General features: G+C 40.2%; 1 protein-coding gene across 1 annotated transcript in view; it reads right to left on the reverse strand.

Moving 5' to 3' along the window:
• The window catches only part of GNS (glucosamine (N-acetyl)-6-sulfatase), a 187,851-nt gene extending 163,600 nt beyond the window's left edge, over window positions 1–24,251 (reverse strand). The window contains exon 1 of the mRNA XM_069229138.1: window positions 23,999–24,251. Coding sequence (XP_069085239.1) covers window positions 23,999–24,151 — 153 coding nt within the window. The 5' untranslated portion in view covers window positions 24,152–24,251. The remainder of the gene's footprint in view (window positions 1–23,998) is intronic.
• Window positions 24,252–24,457: the final 206 nt, after the last annotated feature.

Raw genomic sequence — 24,457 nt, forward strand, 5'->3', positions numbered from 1 at the left:
CTCCTTCCAACTTGCCTCTCAGACCTTTCCCATTGTTCTGCTTTTCAAGCTCCTTCCGATGATGCCATTCTCTCTGCACCACTTGTGCTGTAGTTTTGAGGCTGTGAATTCTTTCCAAACACCAGTGGAATGAATCAAAAGTAGAGGGATCTTACCTGGAACATAATGTTCTGTCAAGAGAGACCTGAAAAAATCAAGTCTAAAGTCTCCTTGGGAATCCTCTTGGCCATTAAATAAACATCGTGTCTGCTTTCTGATACATTGCTCTCCACCCAGATCATACCTAGGATAGAGAAAAGCCTAGTCCATTAAAATTCCACCTATTTATATTTGATGCACCTCTTACACCTTTATCCAGGCAGATAGACTAGACTCTATCTTTCTCTCCGGTTCTCTTACTGTCTGAATCCTGTCAAAGGCTTTTTCAACCTAATCACAATGGCATTATACGTTGCTGATATTCTGAACATGTCAGCTCCTTATCTCCTCTTTCTCATCACTGTGACCTTTATCCCTAGCCTACCCAATGAGCTCCGATTTGCTCTTTACATAATTCAAAAACTAAATAATTAATGTATGAGTTGATCATAAAAACACTTCCTTTTTCATGTCTTAACACGTTTGTATAATAGCAAATGAGGCAGAAAATGATGGTATGTGCATATGTGATAAACAGTAAAAAAACAGTTTGCGCAAGCTTTTTAACCATTTGTAGTATAGCTCAGCCAAAATGTCAAAGTCCTCCCTTTTATAACTGGAATTCTTTGAATAGCACTCGGCCACTGATCTGAAAGTTGTCTTGATTTTCCCTGTAAATACGTTTAGGATTGGTGAAGTAGCTGTAGCAGCTGTGATGGTGAACGTCTATAGGATACATATTTAAACACACAGGTGATAAATTCAAATGGCCACTAGTATTATGAAGTCACCAGAAAACGGAGGGAAAATAGCAATCAGTACTGTAAGCTTGCATTCTCCCAAGATACTGGCCTGGCCCAATCTCTAGGGAATATAGTCAGTCATATGGGGCATTTAATTTCTGCTGCAGCAGACTACAGGCAAACCCGGGTGAGATAACTGGAAATGGACACAGACACTTACTTATAGCTTCCACATCAATATAACTTGCTGTACTTCCGAAATAGACAAGTGTTGAGCATTTCCTGAAAAGCTTACAATTGGCCATGGAACCAAAATGCAGAGGGAGAGAGTTTCTTACCACTTTTTTTTTATCTCTAGGGAATATTTGCTTTATGCATCATGCCACTTTAATGAAGCTTATTATAAATCAAATCCACTACAAATACAGTTGAAAGAAGAATAGTTTATTGCCAGAGCACAGTGCCCACCATACTGCATCAATATACGTCGGCCACAAACTTCTTGAAAGAACCGTTGCTAGCATTCCATATTTTGTAGCAGCAGGAGCTTACAATGGAACATTCAGTGAAAGAAACTTGGGCCATTTAATAAACATAGCATGTCAGCTCAAATATAGGAAACTATTTTCAACACATCTGTCTCCTGAAAACAAACCCCAATATAATGATAAGAACAACACAAATCAAAGCAATGACAAAAACTTACACAAAGTCTCTTAGCCTAGACAATGGAGGTCAATGCATAGTAAATAGACCTTTACTATGGATGCCACATGGTCTTCCAGGATATCACAAGATGGCAAATGGTAGATAATTTTTCATCCACAGCTGCTAGTGTCTTCATGGTTAAGGTGCACCTAAACATGTCCCTCTTGGGCTTGGTCATACTGACTTCTTATTCAAATACCACAGAAAAACACAAGTCCTCTCACCCTTTAATCTTTATATTTAAAACTGTTCTCCATTTGTGTTTCTTCTTTTATGAAATCCCCACTTGTGCATTTTACATTCTTATTACTTTTCAGACTCTGCCATCTTGTGTGACATTGCAGTTAGTATATGAAAAGAACTTTCACAACTTTCACAGACAACATTCATTTTGTTGCCACCATAACTGATACCAACATTGCACACTTCCTCAACACCTACAGCATTTTCAATGTTATGTGTACACTTCATCCACTATTGTGATTGCAGTAATGCTTTGGCCTTGATGATAGCACTTCATAACTTTGCATCACTCATGGCCCACAGTAGTTTTTCAATTGTTTTTCTTCTTACATTGACAATAATTTCATCCCTAATCATTTCATTCATCATTGGCCCAAAATTATTATTATTTGAGTATCTAAAGTAAGACTACTTAAAAAAAAAAAAATACTACAGCTTTAAACTGATGTGAAAGCAGCAAACAATCTTAGCATCTATATTTATTGTTACACCTTATAATGTAAAATACACTTGCTGTCATGTTCTCACAATTCCTTGTAAATCCGCACAAGACCACTTGAGGAGATGTAGTGAGTATAAATGATGCTGGCAGTAGTAACATCTCTCTGTTTGGAAACAAAAACATCAGCGTTGCTGTAATTCCAACAGAGCATCTAGAGAAGAGTGTACTGGCTTTCATTAGTGATCTCAACAACGGGTCTGGGTGTGTGTGGATGCGTTCATCTACTTTACAGGTGACTCACAACTGATGCAATTTAACATGTCATGTGTGATTTAATTTATGAGGTCATAAGCAGTGCATGATCGGGGTTATAGTTCACTAAACAGACAATAACTGGTATAGATCTGTACTTGTTGAGCTCCTAACATTAGCTCATGTCTCAGTACAATGCCTAACTATAACAGAACTTTAACCATTGTGTTTTTGCTAGTGAATTTTGGGGGTTTTGTATTTAAACATATGGTAACATGTCTGTGAAATGTTACCATTTTAAAATTTGGAAGCTCTTAAACAGCTGAGAAGATGGGTAGGCTGTGTAAACAGATGTGGAAAGGAATGCTTACTTCTGCAAACTTGTCTCCCTTTATTTTTTGCCCCTTTGATAATAAATTATGCTCCAAATTACTAAAAACCCATACCTCCTCCTTCATTTTCACTCCACTGGTTTCATACCCCCATTAACATCTCAAAGCTCATTTACTTCTGTCTGCAACTCAAGAAACGCCATACATTCAACAGTTCCTATTCAACCCAAATGGCATTCAGGAGTGTTTCACTTTTGTCTTGAATACAAAATGTTAGGGTTCTAGTTGTTCATTAGAACTCTGTGGTGAAGCTGTAATTGATTGCTAGGAAGTGAACTGACTGCTGCTGGTTCATGTTGTGGCCAGCTAATAAGGACTGACAAATCTCCTTTAAATTGATCAGTCAGAGCACATCTGGACATCAAAGGTCTAGAGATCTCTACTTGTTCCAGGAGATTAACCCCTTCATGACCAACCTTAGCACATTTTTAAATACAAATTGCTTGAAAACTACTAGAATTATTTGCATCAACTAATGAAAAGCACTCTTTCTGTATAAAGTTCTATCTTTGTGCCAAATTTGGTGTAATTGTGTTCAGCCATTTTTTTCCTGTAACAGAGAGCAAACTTTAATATGACAAATAAAAATGGAAATTCAATGTTTTGGCACCCCACCTCCCCTTTTTCTTGGACCTTTCTTGATGGATCAGCACAAAAATTTCGAAAAAGGAGCCAAAGCAGATGAATTTATCTTTTAAGTTTCGTACAGATTAGTCAAATGGTGACAACGTTATTAAGAAAATAAAAATGCTTTTTCCATGGAAACTCTTACTCAACTATCAACTGGCGCTATCACTGCAAGAGTAATGTATATATGTACATAGATATATATAAAACTTACAAACACACACAATAAAAAAAGGTGACTTTAAACATAATTTAAACTTATAAAATTAAAAAAATATTTTACAAAAAAGCAAAAGGTAAGTTATTTAGTATATGTGTTAAAATACATTATAAAACAGAAGTAACCTAAAAGATAAAGGTAACGAAAACATTAATTACTTAATATTAAGTATGAATATATATTACATTTAAAAAAATTAATTCAAAATATAAGTTCATGGTTCTAAACATTTTTTTTTTATTTTGAGGTTTGGGGTTTAGGTATGGTACAAGTTTTTGGGGTTCAGGGATGAGTAGTGTTCGGGGGGGAAGGTAAGACTTTTAAGGTTCAGAGGTGAACACTTTGCAGGGGTATGAGCACGTGTTTAGAGTTTAGGGGTGGGTAGCATTTAGAGGTCCTATAGAGTTTTTAGGCTTCAGGACTGTTAGTAAAGGGTAGTAAAGAGTTTTCAGGGCTCAGCGATCGGTTGTGCTCGGGGATAGTAAGGGAGTTTTAGTATTCATGCATGGATAGTGTTGAGCGGTGATAAGGCTTTTTAGCGTTCAGGGATGGATAGAATGTAGGGGCAGTTAAGGGTTTGTAGCGTTAAGGAAAGGGTAGTGTTCCAGGCCAGTGTGTTCTGCTAACTTAGCAGGTCACTATGGAAGCTCACTCCCTTTGTGTTGCGATTATAGTGCAGTTCGTGTATAGATATTTCAAGGTCAATTCCTGGATGTCATCTTGGGGTTTATTTTCCTGTTTGTTTCTGTTGGATAAAAAGGAGATACTGGGGTATCTTAGTCAATTGTAATGTCACTGTGGTCCTTCCTAGAACTCTCTTTGCTGCAAAGTTGTTTACGCATTTAGCAGTAACTTCTGTTGTATCAGCAACTAACTGCTCCTGGTGGGGTTCTGTACATCTTCTACTCAATAAATAACCTCTAAAATACTCAGCAAGTCAGTCTGTTCTGTTACCACCCTCATCATAACAGAATTCTTGCCAGAAATCTTTTCAGGTTTTTGAATTTGGCATAATTTGTTGCCAACTGGGAAACGTATTCAGCTGGTATGCTGTGGTGAGACAGTTTTTCACGCTCAGCCACATTCCTTACTCTCTCCACTGCACATTAAACATTTCTCTACTAGCCCAGTTCCTGCTACTTAGGCTGCAAATACTGTTATAGCCCACCTTTGCATTCATGATCTGTCTCTACCACTAAGGGAGTCCGTAGTCTATACAAATATATGAGGGGTGCATTTTCCAAATTTTAGGTCCAGTAAATATTGCTATCACCTATTCTATGCACATATCTATAAAAAAAGAAAAAAATGCCAAGAAGCTGATCACATGCTCTGATGAAAGTATTCCAAGCACTCCTCTTTTCAAAATAGTTTCGCTGTAAAATCACATCACAGTATCAGCAAGCTCACTTTCCACCTTTAGCCCCAAAGTGTGTCAGAAGCCCTTTATTTCTGAACACACCACCTAAAGTACCTCGAGGTCCAAAGGGAGCATAAATCTGACTTTCCAGGAAATTTGACCTTTTACAGAAAGTATGTAACGTTTCAGCAACTGCCCCATTTTGTGCCGAGCCAAGTAAATGAGAGGATTATAAATTAATTCAAAGAAATTGGCCTCATTCTACTGAAAACCAAATACATTGATCCTGGTATCTCACAATCCTCCACCCTCAAGGTGTTTACAGGCATCCTCCTGATCTGCATATTTTGACCGTACAAAAATGACCACAAGGTACCTCTGAACCCCTACAGTCCTCACAGGCGTCCAAGACAGCCATTATTGACAATCACATTTTCTGAGAATCAACTCATTGCCAACAAAGACTGCTTGAATGCGCCTCCAATCCATTCATGTGCTAGGCATCTTATTCACATGTCATATCTACCCAGGAGTCAATAAGATACATTAACAATTAGACTCTGTGACCATTCTCAAACTAAATTAGAGCCTATACATTAAACTAGAACCCAACGCTGATAGGTATGCACTGGAAACTCAAGACCTCCTAATGGAGTCAGAATGTCATATTTTGAGGGAAGAGAGACATTGTGTAAGGACCAGCAGACCATGATCTTTGATGATGAAATCCTCTGTGCACAAAATCATCTACCTACAGTATTAAAGAATTGATAAGAGGTTGAACGCCTCCTTATGATTCATCACTTATCGACATGTACATTCTAAATTTAAAGTTTCTCATCCCTTGAATGCTGTGTGGAGAACCAGAATTGTTCATTTTTCTCTAACCCTTGTTTACTGGAAATGGAGAAAAAAACGACCTTTTTTTTTTTTTTTATTAAATACGCAAATGGACCATTGCATGTGCAATGTATTTCCCAGAAGAACATAATTATTGGATGCTTCAATCCATAGTTAGATTTTCGATACCAAAAACACCCTCAAAAGTGACTGAGAACAAGAATGGCTCAGTACAAGTTGTGAGTGAATCCAACCATGTAGTAGGGTCAGGCTATGGGCAGTTTATTCACAGCATCGAACGTGAACTGTTATCTGTGCAGCACAATCAACAGAGTGGATACAAGAGCATCAATCAAAACAGAACATTTAAAAAGAAAGGATAGAATAGCAGCGCGTCATCATCAATCTGCATGAAAAACTTAAACCTTAGCTTTTCATCCTTTGAATGCTTAATCATACAGTGTTTTTAGAACCCGAATGATTAGCAATCAGCAGGATACAACCACTTATTTCTGGACAAAATGCTCAAATACACTTTACGTGTGCAATTCATCTGCAAAAACAAAAACATTATTATTAGAGGCCCATGTGCTGGGTCATATCCTGAAATTTGTGTTCAAAAACAAATATATGTTCATTTTCTGAGCAACCACAATCAAGATTGATCATTCCTTAATCACCCTACTTCACAACAATCTTAGGCATCAGTATTGACCTCCTATGAAGATGGGGGTCATTGAACATCCCAAATGGTCAACTAAACAAAATTAGGGGATACGGCTTCATCATTGTTTACGTAATAGTAGACCTAAAGTCCATACTACCTCTGAACCCGGGTCCTCGCTCACCACGTTTCATGACAAGATCCAGCGGAACTGAAAGGATTTGGCTGAACACAAAACAAAATGCATGAACCCTAGAGGTAAAAGGTGGTCAGACATCTGACAAACATGCCCACAAGACTAACATAAGTAAGCAAAAAAGACTCAACTTTTAGACTGTATCAATGGGCTTTGAAATACAGCAATCGTGACAGATAGTGATCGGACTGCCCAGAATCAACATTCCTGCACTGCATTGCCAGTTGAGCTCCACAATAACACTTTGATCCCCTTGCCACCAATATTAAAATTGCATACATGCTTACCTTATCTTTAGCACTGACACAGCACCTTTCCAATTTTTACAATGTGGGTGTGGGGTCTCCTGCAATTCTTGTACTCCAAACATTTACCTCAACAGAAATCCCACAGTTTGATGAATCAGCAACGTTGTTAAACATTAATTTCATGATGAAATGTGGCTCTGAGGTAAGGCACCTCCAAACATATCAAAATATCAAACACCAATGCAATTAATTAAAAGGCCCAATCAATAACTGAGTACTACATCCGCAGGAATATATTTAAGGCCATAAAGGCTCTTTAGCAGATAGAGCATTACAGAGGAGTGCAAAATGAAAACTATTTCAACTCCCAAGGGGGCAGCAAAAATCAAATAAGAAATGGATAGGATCCCTACTATTATTCATGAAAGCTTTAGCTCATCTCCAAAATCAGGGGCGATCAAAGCACAGTTTTATTAAGCGTCATATTGCCTTATCACATACTCACTATATGAACATTTATCCTGCCCACTGTAATGCTGCCATCTGGGAATTGGGGACTTAGTAGAACAAAGTACATACATGAACAACAGCAAACTATTATGAATGAGTAGGTTACACTGACCTAGTAGAAGGACCTCAAATTAATATACAGTTGTGTGACCAAGCTGGGGAGATTCTTCAAGAAGAGCAAGAAATATGCTAGTGGATATAAACAAACATAACTCTTCTTGACTTTATGTTGCAGAAATAACAAACAGTGAAATGTACAGGGGAAGACAGAGTTGATATCCATTTTGAACAATATGGCTACTAGGCCCAAATTGAGGCTTAGTTAACAAGGGTCTGGAAAGCACACTATTTCAAATCATAGGAAGTTCATTTCAAAGACAACAGTACTATATCGGTGTGTGCACACGTAATAGAGTGTAAAACTATATTCTGCACGTTGATAATACACAAAAACATGAATAGACAAAAAATCCTTAATAGCAATCATCTAAAGGGTTGAAGGCGGGTCGGAGCTGGAGACGGAGCTCATATGTATAGAACAGCATGCTCAAGGCAATGACATAACCTGTGTGGCGCATCCTTCGATCACACGTAAACATTCTGAGATAGCTACTAGAGGCATGCCACTCTTTACAAATACATCATTAACGGCTGCAGAGCTAAGTACAGGCACTTCACCCTTTCCATGAGTAGGAGCAGCAGTCACAGTTTTACCTACTCAGACGTCAGGCAACTGCTTAATACTTTGACTAGTATACTTGCTTAAAAAATTAGTTATCCGGTGTCAGTCTTTTAGGACTTAAAACGTAAGCACTTGCCGAATGATTGAACAACTGAAAATGATCCTGATAACAATCAAATAATACTACACATCAATTTCCTCTCCCTCTTATCAGTCTTACTTCATTTAGATAAAGCGGATACTAACACTCAGTGTCAACTTTCTGCAGAAGATGCATATCACTGGCTACTGCCCACAAGGACGCTTTCATTTCCATTCCAATGCAATTTTACTTGTGAATAGATCAGAAAGCGAGATGACAGTATTGCAAAGCTGCTTATCTCTTTAGCTAATCCGTATAGAAAGTCTCAAATTATTTGGTTCAAGGAAGTATTGTTTCAAGCCACACAAGATTTGCAGGCGTCCCCCTTTTTGCTAGTCTATATTCTCCTATGTTTTTCACTTTCAGTAGGTACTGCTAGTGTTAGTGACGTAAAGGAACTACTGTTGACACAACCTTAATGCGACGTTAAAGCAAAATGAAAGCTAAACCATACGTAAGATGCTGTGGGATCACAAGTATAATGTGACAAAATTAGAGGCAAAGAGATTAAGTAGAATGCACCCAAAAATAAAAAACGGCAAACTGCCTAACTTTCCTACTAAAAGTAAGTTGCAGTATTTTCTACATAATAAGAATCAAAATATAAGTTTGTTTTTTTTGTAGAAAAATCATGTGAACAAAACACCTAAAATTCAACCAAGCTAACTACAGCATCTTACTTTCAAGTCACCAAGTCTGAGAGGAGCAGGAAGTAGAGTGGCGGGATGAGGTATGAGCAGCAGCAGTATGTGATACAAGATGCCTGTTATGTAATCAAAATGCAGAGAAGAAGTGAGGAAGAGCCATTTGCATGCTGTGTGTTGTTGAAAGTGGGAGAGGCCTTGTTACCACTGCTCTAATCAGTTGCATCAGATAAAGCATATACCTATAAACTATCCACATAAAGGTGATATACAGTTTAAACCAGACTCACAAGCTTCTTAGAGATCTAGATGTATGCAGTCAACAGTACGACAGGGAAAGTGATGTGCCAAGAAATAGCGATTCTCCAAGTGTAAAGAACAGAAAATCAAGATTTCATTAACCCCTTCCCGCCATGGACGTAACGGTTACGTCCTTGGCTACAGCGCGGAGGCACCAAGGACGTAACTGTTACGTCTATGGACTGGATCATGGGAGGAGTGCTAGCGCTCCCCCTATGAGCCTCACACCCCCCTCCCATGGGCAGGGATTGAAGGGGAAATCGCTTCCCCTTCCACCCCCCACCTGTGACGTCTCACAACATCAGCGCGCAATAGCACCATGACAACATCAGAGGCCGCCCCCACCATCAGAGAGAAATGCTTTGCATTTGTCTTCCGATCCTGGGGCTAGGGGCGGCACAGAGACATGAACGAAAAGGAAAGGCCTTTTCTTTTGTGTCTCATTGAGCATTTCTGCTGCCCGATCGACACCAGGAACATTTTATTTATTTTTTTGTTGTACGATTTATGCATAAGGGCCGCTCCCCGGCGGGGGGAGATTGGGGAAAATATATTATTAGGCCTTTTTTGCCCCCCAGACAGGGGCAGGAGCCACTAGACTCCAAGGATTAATATTTTTTTTTTTTTTACGTTAGGAGTGAAGGGGAGCGACCCCTAGAGCAAGGGTTGCTCCCCTGGGGGTAATTTTTTATTAGGCCATTTCTGCCCCCACAGGGCAGATTGGCCCATTTTAATTAGGACAATCTGCCTCCGGGGAGGGGGGGGCCAGAAGCCACAAGACTCCAGGGAGTTTTTTTTTTTTTTTTTTTTTTTAAACGTTAACAAATCAGAGGGAGCGACCCCTCGAGCAAGGGTTGCTCCCCTGGGTGGGGGGCAATTTTTTATTGGGCCATTTCAGCTCCCCGGGGCACATCAGCATATTTTAATTAGGCCAATCTGTTCCCCCAAGTGGACACTAGACACCAGGGATTTTAGTTTTTCACGTCAGTTTCACGCAAGGTGAGCAACCCATTACGCAAGGGTCGCTCCCCTGGGGGGCAAATTTATGTTACACAACTTCTTCCCCTCTTGGGGGCAGATCGGCCTATTTAATTTAGGCCCCAAGGGGGCAGAAACCACTAGCCACCAGGGATTTTTGTATTTTATTTTAATTTCTTACAAATGCCGAGCGACCCCTTAGGCAAGGGTCACTACCCTAGGGGGCAAATTTCTACTTAGGCACCAGGGATTAGTGTGTATGTGTGTGTTTTGTTTGGGGGCAGAGAGGGCAGCCTCTTGGGCAAGGGTCACTTTCCATGGGGGCACATTACTGTTGGACATATCTGCCCCCCTTGGGGGCAGATCAGCCTATTTTTGGAAGGCCCATCTGCCCCCAAGGGGGGCAGAAAGCCCACCAGAAAAGATTATTTTTTTTCAAAACAAGAAGGGTGGGCCATAGCCCCACCCCAAATAAATGGGCCCAAAGTTGTTCTGCACACCAGTGGGCAGATCGGCCAATTACCCACGATACACTTCTGGGGGTTCGGGGGGGACAGGAGGGTGTTAAGGGGGGTGGCAGAAAGCCTACTAGATGCCATGGAATAAAAAAATAAAAAATAAAAATAATAGGGTGGTGGCTACCAACCAGTTTGAGCGTGGTTATGCCCCCACCCCAACTGAAAGGGTAACAGTATTTCACCCCCCCCCCGCACATTAAAAAAATCTTATCTCACGGCAAGCAAGAAGACATTTGATTATTTTGGGTTTTGGTTTTACATTTGGGCCATGAAAGCTTGTCTAACTCAAAATCCCCCCACTTGGAATGGCAAGGGCTGCACTTTTTGGACTTTGGGACGCTTCCATGTAGAAAAATCCACAAGACCTAGAAACATCTGAAAACAAAACATCTAGGTGAGTCCAGGGTAGTGTGCTTCACATGCACCCGCCCCATTTTCTCACCCACAATGCCCTGTAAACCTCCAACCTTGCTGGAAATCACACATTTTTGTGATGGTACCTTCCAGAAACTGCAGGAATCCACATAATTCCTACTACCCAGCATTGTTGCATCAACACCGAAAAAAATCTTCCCCACTTGTCAGCCTAAATTGTTTTTTTTTTTTTTTCAAACTGCCCTTTTGGACCCGCTTTGGCTCCCCCTTAATTTTGACATGTTTTTGGCTCATCCCCGTCAAAGTCACTTGGCCCACCTACACAAGTGAGGTATCATTTTTACCAGGAGACTAAGGGGAACTTCGGGTGGTAGGAAATGTGTGCCACTGCGGTGATCCTACACAGAAATGTGGGAAAATGTGGGTTTTTTTCCCGCTAAATTTGAGGTTTGCTGAGGATTCTGGGTAAGAAAACACTGTGGGATCCACGCAAGTCACACCTCCCTGGACTCCCTCAGGTGTCTAGTTTTCAGGAATGTTTGGGTTTGGTAGGTTTCCCTGTATGGCTGCTGAGCCAAGGCCCAAAAACACAAGTGTCCCTGCCCCCCCCCCCACAAAAACAGGAAGTCTTGTATTTGAGAATTCTGATGTGTCCACATCGCCGGAAAACGTTACAGAGTAAAACATGGAGAAAAATGGCTGTTTTGTCACTTCAATTTCAGTATTTGTTTATTTCAGCTGTTATTTTCTGTAGGAAAACCTTGTAGGATCTACACAAATGACCCCTTTCTGAATTCAGAATTTTGTCTACTTTTCAGAAATGTTTAGCTTTCCGGGATCCAGCAATGGTTTCACACCCATTTCTGTCATTAAGTGGAAAGAGGCTAAAAGCACAAACAAATTGTAAAATTGGGTATGTCCCAGTGAAATGCCAAAATTGTGTTGAAAAATGTGGTTTTCTGATTTCTCGGTCTGTTCCTGAAAACTGAAAAGATGGTGATTTTAATACTACAAACGCGTTGTTGATGCCATTTTCAGCGGAAAAAAATAAATAAAATACAAGCCTTCTTCTGTAGCCCCCCCTTTAAAAATAAAATAAAATAATAATAATAATAATCATAATCATAATAATAAATAATAATACTATTTGCTGTATTTTGGCTCATTTCTTGGTCTCCTCCAGGGGAACACAAAAACTCTGGGTACCTCTAGAATTCCCAGGATGTTGGGAAAAAAGGACGCAAATTTGGCATGTGTAGATTATGTGCACAAAAAGTTGTGAAGGCCTAAGCGCCAACTACTCCAAATAGCCAAAAAAAGGCCTGGCACCTGAGGGGGAAAAGACCTGGAAGCAAAGGGGTTAGAGATACAGAGGCTAACATTATGCACTGATTTTTTAATTGCCAATCCTGCAGGACCTTTTAAGAATCTTCAAACAAAACAATTCCATACTAGAATCAGAACATAGTAGTCCATAAATAGTTGTTTCATAGAACTCTCCTTCTCTTTAAATGCAGCGAGCATCCTTAAAAACTTTAAGTCTTCTGTTCCTTCTAGTGTTTCTCTTCGACCAATATTCCTCTTCATCCATTTTCCGTTATAACAATTGATTCTCTCCATCTTTTCAGTATTCCATCATGGATTTTTTGTATTCATTCATGCATTCAATAATACACAATTGTTCATATCCTATGAACTATGGATAAAATCTAGAATCCGACATCATTTTCATTCTTTTCCATATTTTGAAAAATACTCTGTCTGGCCCATTATGTTTATTACTTTCCTCTAAAGTATTCACATCTGATACTCTTCTGCAGGATGTACAACCGAATAAAGAGGTCATCTTAACTGAAAGCGTTTTCAAATCCAGATACCTATTTTGAGGCCAAGACTGAAACAACTCTAACTGCAAATTCACACCCCACAAAACTTCATACCTTGCCCTAGGAGGTCTCTTTAACCTCATGGTTTTCAAAACTCTACACACATTACTATTTCTCCCCACTGGTCTCCTATCTATAACAATTCAAAAGTTCTGTAATTTATCCCCTTCTCAAACTGTTCAATCAAGAAATTCACCACTTCCACTATAAGCGCCTCCATGGGATCCAAATGCCTCTCCATACACCAACTACACCATATTTTCCAACCTCCCTTATACCTTCTTCTAGTTCATTGCGCCCAAGACTCTTCAAGCAATTCAACAGCCCAGTTCAAAAGTCCCTCGGAACACTCAGATCTCCTGATCCAAACAGGAAGGCTCAATATCCTGTCTAAAACTTATTTATGTTCCTATTCTAAGCCATTTTCCAGTAAACCTTCCTTTGTCAGAACCAAAAAAAGGAATCTTGCATGCCAATTCCATTACTGATGGTAACCATACTTGACACCCAAAACGACATCACCAACATAATTTTACACTTCTTTGACCTCACCTTCAGAAGAACTCTCTGTATCATTGCAAAAAGGGGGAAAGCATAATCTCTCACTCTCTTAAATATCTATTAAAAAGCACCCACTGCACATGCTCCCGGATATGGTATCCAACTGAAATACTTCCCTAATTGGTAAGTGAACCTGCTTGCAAAAAGATCCTCTTCTAGTGGACCCAACATGTTGTTTATCTCTCTGAAATACCAAGGATTCCACTTCCAGTCACTGAAATCCACAAAGTTCCTCAAATTCCGGTCCGATATAATATTCAATAGTCCCGGTAAATTCTCTGTCTTTACCACAATCTAGTGTTCCGTGCAAAAATACCAAAAGTCACTTGCTAAATCCGAAAGGCCACGGGATCTGCTCCCTCCTTAATATTTGATATACCCTAGAGCAGAGATGTTGTCCATTTTCATCAACACTGTCCGCCCTCCTAAAATCTCTTTGAAACTCTTCAAAGCATACAAACCTGCTGTCAGTTCCAAACAGTTTGTTTCTTCTTCTTCTCTCCTGACCACAGGCCCTCGTCTCTCTCCCAAACGTACACCCCAGCCTCTCAAACTAGCATTTGTTTCTAACACAAAATTTGGTGCACAACCAAAGATCACCCACCCATTCCAAACATTCATGCTCAGCAACCACCAATTCAATTCCTCTAATGCCTCTTGATTCAGAGACATTAAGTGTCCATACCACAAACCTTTCCTCAATGCCTCTCTCTTTATTATCTGCAATGCACGATAATGGTACGGTCCTGAAAAAAAAAAAAAAACACTTGAATGGAAGAAGACAACAACCCTTTCATCTGAGCTAAATCTCTCATAGCAAATACATCCTTTTTTAACACATGCAATATTGCCCTCTGTATCATTTTCACTTTTCTTGCTGGAAGGTGTGAAGTATAACTTTCAGTGCCTACGTTGAATCCTAAAAATTCTGTATTTTGCACTGGAATTAAAATTCAACTTTCTCAAGTTTATACTGAAGCCCAGTTTTTCCAATAAATCCTTTACCATATTCAATTCTTTCTACAACTGTTCTTTGTCTTCAGACATAAATCAAAATATTGTCTAAATATAACATTAACCTTATATCTCTTTCCCTCAAATAGGCCTTCACTACTCTCATGACTTTTGTGAAGCACCATAGGGCAGAAGATAAACCAAAATGAAGACACAGGAACTGATAGAACATTTTTCTCCAACAGAACTGCAAAAACTTCTGACTGTTCACCCCCACTGAAATAGTGAAGTAAGCATCCTTCAAATCCAAACTTCACTAGCCAATCATCCTTCAAAAACATCTCTCTCAAACAATGGATTCCGTCCATGTTGAAGCGTCTGTACATCAAATACTTGTTCAACTCTTAGATTTATAACCGGTCTCCATCCTTTGTCCTTTTTTTGTACTAAAAATAGAATGCTTATGAATCCTTTCATACAATATTCTACTTGTTTTATTCCACGGTTCTGCAACACTGTCTCTATTACTGAGTCTACTACTAACAATTGCTCCTCTGTCATACATTTATCCCTTTGCCCTGTCACCTGCCAGGGATGATCCACAAACTCCATTTCAAAACCATAAACTGTTTTTAAGATCCAAGGGTCTTTGGTTATCTTTTCCTACTCTTACACAAAATTCTTCAACCGGCCTCCAATCTTTTCCTGGAAAAAAACAATGATAGTCTCCGTACTCACCTTGGGTTTCTTGATAATTCTGACCTCATCTTGAAACTCTTGCTCGTCCTGTGCGATCACCTCTACCTCTACTTGGGTAGATTCCTGCTGAGGCCTGATAACCTCTACCATATCCATCATACTTTGAATTGGGACCTTTGCATTCCTTGGCCGGTGGACAGTCCCCCTCTACTGGCCCTACCAAACCACCTATACTGAATAGCTTTTTACTAAACCTTCACCAATCCATAAATCTTTTGCATGTTCGCTAGGTTCCCGGTCTGTCACGTCACCCAACTTTTGGCTTATTTTCATTTAAACAGCTTTCCTACTTTCAGTCAGTAATCCGGCATTGGCATTGCTCTATAGGATAATTGTCCTCTGGCAACATCCTCATAATAATTCTAAATCCACCCCAGTATCGTTGATATGCGCCTCTTCTGCCATGTCAAAAACTCTAGCTAATGGACCTCAAATGTCTAAAACTTTATCTTGGCTTTGTTTTAGAGAGTGCTCAAACCTTTTTTCATGGGTCTCTGCCCAATCTGAATGACAAACTGATTATCTTAGGATGCAAATTAGGTGTCACACACACACACTTTTTCATCTATAACAGGCCTTGAACATTCTGACTTCAGTTCCCTTATCTCTTCTTTTTCCAATGGCTTTCTTAACCGTTGCTTAATGAACTTGCCAACATGTTCAAAAGGCCACCATTAACCACCACGAGGGTGTCTAATACTAGGGGATTCTTTAAAACTTCCTTTGAAGTGGAATCCTCACTCCTTTCAAATTCCATGTCAAATTAATTATCATCCCAATCTATGTTTTCATGAGACAATGACATCTTATCCAAATCACTGGATTCATCATCTTTTGTGTCATAAGGGCACTTTCTCTCTGTGTCGCGACAGACATCTTTCCTTTGTGTGCCATGTAGGACCCCTTTCTTTTTTAAGGATTTTAATCCATCCCTCTGATTTATTTTCTTACTCTTTTCTAAGTGCTTTGCTTTCCTCACCCTCTTACCACCCTTCTGTCTCATTTCTTCGTCCTCTGACAAAGAGAAAAACTCCTCAGAAGATTCCATCTCCTTTTTCTTCTTTAAGAGTACCATCTAATGTTTCCTTTAGCTGTACTCTCATTTCCTGTTGAATGAGCCTTTTGATAATTTCCTCATTCCCCTTAGCCCTGGTGATTTCAGCACTACAACCGTGTGCACCATCCATACTTAAAAACTATCTATAATCCTGGCACCAAACTATAACAACGTTAAAAAAACACCTTACTAAATGCTAACTATAGGAATTAAATCAACAATTTAATTACAGGACCGGAGGCTAACTATATGCATAAATCCTTTTAGTGCCACTCCTATGCAGCACTTGAAAGTACATTGCATCACAAAACCAAAACAATCCAGAATAACACCATAGCAACTATGCTACAGAACCACTGCTAATTTGGGCTCAAGGACACAAATGCAGCACGCAGACCTTGCATCATGATGCATCCAGCAGAGGAGTCCTTCAACTTGAGGACAACCGTGGAGGGCTACAACCTGCATGCGCAACGAACTGTACTGGACTACCAATGATGCATGATGAGGTCTCTCAACTACCTAACCGAGAGACTACACAAGTTTTGCCAAAAACTTTCACCCACATGGTCCCGCTTTCAACCCATATGTTAAAAAACATACATTTCAATTAAAACAACGATTAACTGGTCCCAAACATTTTGTTACGAAAAATCTTCACCTACAGAACAATCTTTTAAAAAATTATAAGCCTTAAAATATAATAGAATCACAGTAATCACAATCAATATTCATTTAAAACAGTCAAAATCAAGCGAATAAATAACAATGTAAGCAGTGCTTATCTCGTCAGGAGCAGCATTTAGAAAAGGAGAGTTCTGTGAAAGGACTATTTATGGACTACCGTGTTCTGATTCTAGCATGGAATTATTTTGTTTGGGCTCCGGTCTTGTAATGAAATTATTGACGTCTTGAGATGGATTAACTGGACATGAGAAAAGTATCTTTAAGACAAAATAGTACTCCGAGAACTTGATACGAGAGTAATGGAAGAAGACTACCTACTGGCATCATAAAGTAGCTTTTTCACAATTCTCTATGCTGCTCTTACCTTCAGAGAACTATAAAAAAAAGTGTCTAACCCAACTTAATAATGTATGCATATTCATATGATCTAACAAGTTTCACTCAAGAACTGCAATAACTCAACTTTGGATAATAACCTTAGCTCATGAAATTAAATGTGATTATTTACATAAAAGCTAAAGGGCTGTTGCTTTTGTTTTCTTTTTTAAAGATCAGCACAGTTAACAAAAGTATGCATAATTTTAAGTGGTCATAACTTAATTTGGTCAGCGATTGACAAATCCAGCTTTCTGAACCATGTTTTATTATCATGGTGAAAAAGGTTGGGGAAAGGCATATTGTAATGTTAAACTTTACTTGGTACAAATTGCTACTGAAACTGCATGTTCCAATATGTTGATTACAAAATATTGTGTGATAATAATTGTCTGGGCACGAACTGACAGGGTCCCAGTGATGTGGTGGCAGTGCTTGGATTAAGTAAATAATTTTCTTCAAGTGGTATTTTGGTTCATATATTCACAATTCGGACACTAGTGTTGGTGTACCATAGCTAGTGAACACTACACTTGAAGATTTGTAGTTATGAGTTCCAAAACTATTTCTTAAGGAATTAAGCAAATGCGGAGGAACAATGCATCAGTAAATTCACCTTAAAGTGAATCTGCAGTCTTCACCAACATTTCAATTGAAGGAGCAAAAATCACTATATTTAATAAATAGCTCACAAAATTGAATGAATAATGATAATCAATTGACAGATAAGGTCATCCTTTAGGGAAAATAAAGTACACTGAACAATTTCAGACATGCACAGAGTAACATCTTTCCCATCTTTTATGGTTTCTCCTGTAGAACCCATCTTAATAAGGAGGGAGTGGAATGAGCATTTTTTCAAACTACATAATTATTATAAATAAAGATGAAACATTCACTCTTAAAAAAACGTGGATTTTACTCAATTTAGGGCCAGAGTTTAACAAAATAAATCTATAGACAGCTGTCCAAGAAATGCTATCTGTATTGTTAATAGGCAGCGTACCTATAAGGTCCCCGAGGTGTGCATCTCAATAAATATATCTTTTAAAAAAACAAAAACAAGGGAAGGCAAGGATGGAAGTATAGATAAATATGACATCTCTTTGAAGGCAATGGCTACAGATTGTAGCTTTCTATTTTACAAGAGGAATTTAAAACAGATATATCTAAAAAATATATATATATATAATGGTGATCAGCGAATCCTCCCCTACAAGAAGCAAAATCTGTTGTTCTCTAGGGAGACATGTCTGGAAGATGTATGCATGCTGGTAGAGGAGTAAATAAGAAAATATTCAACAGAAGTTGTGAATAAATGCCAAATAAAAAAAAAAACTAAAAAAAAAAATGACATATGAGGTATGAAAAATGAAGAAGAGTTTGTGGTAAGACACTCTGTGTAGACAAAGTTTCTTATTTTTGTTTTAGTAGGTTAGATCATTTGACCAACCACAAGAGGCACCCTACAGATACTGTGTAGTGTCACATACAGAATACGAGGATCATTTAATTAGCTGTTGCAAAAAGGAAACTTGGAAGTAAGGTATGAAATGTGCTAAAGATAATTCATCATATGACAGTGATGAAAATAGTTTAATGTTACACACAGAAGATAGATGATTAAGCAAGAAGTTGGTAATACATTGGAACCCCCATATAATGAAGTGTTAGGAGAGATTTGAAAAACTGTTAGCTGAACAGACATGAAAGGAACTTACGTTGATATATGGAACCTGAATGAGTACTATGGTCATTCTATTTTCTGGGTATACCTGCATCTCTTCTTAATGGGTGACATGTAGGGAAAGTTAAATGCATTTGAGAGAGGTCCCTCCGTTTTAACTGGAGAAATGTAGGTAAATTGAATATTAAATTAGATCTTTTATAGCTAAGAGCAGGTTTTTGAATTAACGGAAATGTTGCTATGCAGCCAATTACAGAGCATTAAGATGCATTTAAATGCACCATTGAGAAGCTAAAAAGGTTTTATTAACAGAATTTATTAGTAGAACGATGTGGAACCCAAACTAAACATGATGAGGCTATTCCTTTGGTAACTACAGAAGTGGAAATGCAGTTGAAAGCAATGGAATAGGCTGAAATACCTGAGCCAATCGGGTTTTCCTCTGGTTGGTGCTCCTGATCATTGTACAAAAGGCTAATGGCACAAATTCGACTATATGTTTCAAATTATTAAATAAAACATTTTGGGAAGATCAAGTCCCTACACCTACAATGGAAGAAACATAGGCAGAAGTAAAGCAGGTGAAAGACATCAATTCAACAGACTCACGCTTTTTATAGCACCAAATATACCGATATACTGTGCATCCAGACTCCTAATAGCGTTAATTACGCCATGCAGCTATTTCCAGTGTAAATCCATGTCCCTGGGGTGCCACAGCTGCAGCAGTGCTTCCAAAGTTCATGCCCGTTCTTTTGAGAGGTCATGAAGGGCTAACATACTTCCAACATACTATAATGGTACCTGGAGCGGACACAGAAAAACATGATAAAAGTTTGAAAGAGGCTCTAAATGGCTTGAGGGAACGTAGATGGACAAAAAGTGCACAATTAGGAAGAATCTATGACAGGCCACCTGCTAAGATGCTTTTGTGTAAAGCTTGGAAAAGGACTAGCAGAAGCATTGCAACAACACTATTTCTAACAAGTATAAATGACTTAAGTTACTTTTTAGTTCCTTCCTAGATTTGGCAGACTATCACTCATGATAGGTTTTAAAATTTTGTCAGTCTCATATATGCCTTAAGACAAATAATGGAATAAATGTTCTGTTCCAACAGGAGAAAACATGAGGTGACACTTTTGATGAGGTGAAATCATCTATTTATTAATGACAAACCCCTCAAGAGCTTAAACCGTTGCTTAAGTCTGATGAGAACAATAAGGGAATGGAAGCGGTGGAGAAAAAAAACAACTCGCTGAAGTTGAAGCTGAAGTAAAATATTTAGTTCCAGAGAAGCAGATGCTAGCTTATGAATGTGGGGCAAACTATTTCAGAAAATGCCTGCGAGGGACAAAATTACTAATATGAAGTAATCATAAAACAGGGACTAAACTATTGACAATAGAATGCACTTAGCAAATGGTATGGTAGAACTCAGACTGTTCAGGGTGATTATAATTGGACATGTATGTTAATTTGGATAGTGTGTGACTGTAGTATTTTACAAGTGTGAAAAAGTAGAGGCAATGTGTATACTCCTCACACGTAGTCTCGGAGACCTGTGGCAAACTTAATGCTGCCGGTGTGTGTGCTAATGTTATTACAGATGTAAGTGACGTGACAGGGTACTCGTCATGAGTACTGCAATGAATCATAGGCAGATGAGTGTGCTTCCCATGCGTTTTGAAATACGATACTGAGTATCCTCAGATTAGCACGTGGGACTCGTAACAAAGTATGCCAATATTAATTGTTTAAATAATTCTCTGTTTGCTTGGTGAGTTTATTGTGAGGTAGTTTGCACTGTGTGAGAGACTAGCCGGTGTTCTCTTGTCGAGAACTAAGGAACGACGCAGGGATTTGTTGTACTGAAGAGACAAATTCTTATGGTCAACCAGAAGGTAATGTGGTTTGGTATTTTCCTTACGTGGAGGGGTCCAAAGTTTGAAGAGTTGCTTGTTTGAGAAGGAATCATCTCTCAATCTTGGTGACAGAACACTTAAAAATATCTGAACGCCAGAAAAACAAATAACATCATATTCCCTAAACTAAAATGGAGAGTATAATTTGTTTGTTATCCATGTCAAATTCGGAAGGCAGAACACTTACCAAAAACTTGCAAATGAAATGAAGTGTTGTTGGTGGCCAAATAATTAGCAGGTTGCACTTTGCACTCACACACTGGATTGTGGCCTATTCTTACAAATCTGAATACGTAGTACCAAGTGATAAAAATAAAATCTGATTACCCTAAAAAGATCACTGTGGACTACCAGGCTGCGTCAATTCTAACTAATACCTAAGACCTAACTTCCGACATTGAACATACTGCAACTAGTAAAATGAGTTTCCAATGCCCCTATACCATCTGACATAGAATCTGCAATATAAGCACGGTTTGTTAAAAAAATGTAAATGCATTTATCATGTCCCATCATACGTGCCAATCTGCGGCTAGCACAATGGCCTCAGTGTGCAGTAACAACTTCCTTTGGCTTTATAGTCTACCAGTGCAGTTTCCAATCCTGCTGTGCAGTTACCGATGGCGCCAAATAGTGTTTCTGTTCAGATTTCAGCCCTAGTGGTATTCCAAGTCCCTACAATGCAAGGTAATAGAAAAGACCGTCAACAAACAGCTGACCACCTTCCTGGAAGACAACAACCTGCTCGACCCTTCACAAACCGGATTCCGAACCAACCACAGCACGGAAACCGCCCTCATCTCAGTCACAGACGACATCAGAACCCTGATGGACAACGGTGAAACAGTCGCCCTCATTCTCCTCGACCTCTCGGCTGCCTTTGACACCGTCTGTCACCGCACCCTAATCACCCGCCTACGCTCCACCGGGATCCAAGGCCAGGCCCTGGACTGGATCGCCTCCTTCCTCGCTAACCGCTCCCAAAGAGTTTACCTCCCTCCGTTTCGCTCAGAACCCACCAAGATCATCTGCGGCGTACCTCAAGGCTCATCGCTCAGCCCGACACTCTTCAATGTCTACATGAGCCCCCTCGCCGACATCGTACGCAAGCACGACATCATCATCACCTCCTACGCCGACGACACCCAACTTGTACTCTCCCTCACCAAGGACCCCGCCAGCGCCAAGACCAACCTACAAGAGGGTATGAAGGACGTCGCAGATTGGATGAGGCTCAGCCGCCTAAAGCTGAACTCTGAAAAAACGGAAGTCCTCATCCTCGGCAACACCCCGTCCGCCTGGGACGACTCCTGGTGGCCCACGGCCCTCGGCACCGCACCGACCCCCGCAGACCACGCCCGCAACCTCGGCTTCATCTTGGACCCTCTTCTCACCATGACCAAGCAAGTCAACGCCGTGTCCTCCGCCTGCTTCCTCACTCTCCGCATGCTCCGCAAGATCTTCCGCTGGATCCCCGCCGACACCAGAAAAACCGTGACCCACGCCCTTGTCACGAGTCGCCTGGACTACGGCAACACCCTCTACGCTGGGACCACCGCCAAACTCCAAAACCGCCTGCAACGCATCCAAAACGCCTCGGCCCGCCTCATCCTCGACGTACCCCGCAACAGCCACATCTCCGCACACCTGAGACACCTGCATTGGCTCCCAGTCAGCAAAAGGATCACCTTCCGTCTTCTCACCCACGCACACAAAGCCCTCCACAACAAGGGACCGGAATACCTCAACAGACGCCTCAGCTTCTACGTCCCCACCCGCCCCCTCCGCTCCGCTGGCCTCGCACTTGCTGCCGTCCCTCGCACCCGCCGCTCCACGGCGGGTGGGAGATCTTTCTCCTTCCTGGCGGCCAAGACCTGGAACTCCCTCCCCACCAGCCTCAGGACCACCCAGGACCACTCCGCTTTCCGGAGACTCCTAAAGACTTGGCTGTTCGAGCAGCGATAACCCCCCCTTTCCCCCCTAGCGCCTTGAGACCCGCACGGGTGAGTAGCGCGCTTTACAAATGCTAATGATTTGATGCTAATGATTTGATTTATGCGACATCTTCTATTGTCATGTGAGTGTTATAACCCTGCATAAACTACCATGGACAACTCAATCAAAATGTTTTTTACCTTTCTAAAGAAAATAAAGTGTGTAGGCAATGACAAGGGCCGACTTCAGCGATATAAAACCGTAATGTGCCAGCAATGTATACAGTCATGTTTCACAGTGCATTCTGGTACTTGTAGTTTTGCTTTTTTCGTTATAAACGCAGCTATTCAACTATTAGATATCAAAGCCACAATGGGGATGGTGATCTTGCTTCAGTTTTATTGTAGGTTTACAGTTGTAATGGAAACAAAACATGAAAGTGACACCACATAGAGAAAAGAAAAACTAGCTGGGAAACTCAGCCCTGATTTGGAACAAGTTGCGATCTCTATGTTACGAAGCGTGTGCAAACTACTAGGACAAATTTTTGCTTAAAACGTATATATATTTTCATTTTTCACAAAGACAACTAAAGTGTATACACAATGATATATAACTTCAGATATGTCAACATGTACTCGCTGTCAGTAGTGCATGCGGTAGTGTTTCCAATTGCATTATAGTACCTGCCATGCTGCGACTGTTAAACACTGTCCTTCAAGTGTCAGAAATCAAAGCCAAAACGTAACAGGTAATATTGCACCAGTATGCTTGTTCAACTGCTTCCCACGAACTGTTAAACTTAAAACATGCGAACGCTACACATCGTCACACTGCAAGTACAGTCCTAGCTGTTAGGTATGTCACATACATCTAACAGTAATATCTATTCATGATCTAAAAAAAAAATCGGCCCCGTGCAGTTAAACCACTCTGTCCTGCGTAGTTACCATGCCCCCAAGGTACACATCCTGGTCGTCTGTCAGTATCAAAACCACATTGGGCTTTTTGGAGTGCCCCCTGCGGATCGCCTGCCCGGGCTGCAGACACAACAGGATGGTCCCCAAGTATAAGAGGCAACAGGCGGCGACGGACGGGGGCATCTTGGGTCAGCAGACTGCCGAACCCTGGCTGGACCGTAGGAAGCCCTTTTTGCCCTGCGAGTAACGTGACCAAAACACCTGGCAGAAGCTGCTCCAGCGCACACAGAAATAAAATAGAAACTTCATGGCACAATACCACCTCGGATCCGCTAAATGCTGCGGCCATCTTTAAATGTGCATGTCCTTCGTCTTTATATCTAGAACTTTGACTGTCATGGTATAAAGCATGTTTTTATCACACATATAGTAATTAATTTGTCTTTCTCAGCATTCTAGTTAGGCTTTATTTGATTGCACAGAGAGATG

The sequence above is a fragment of the Pleurodeles waltl genome, chromosome 4_1 (genome assembly GCF_031143425.1).
Source record: "Pleurodeles waltl isolate 20211129_DDA chromosome 4_1, aPleWal1.hap1.20221129, whole genome shotgun sequence".
NCBI classification, from domain to species: Eukaryota; Metazoa; Chordata; class Amphibia; order Caudata; family Salamandridae; genus Pleurodeles; species Pleurodeles waltl.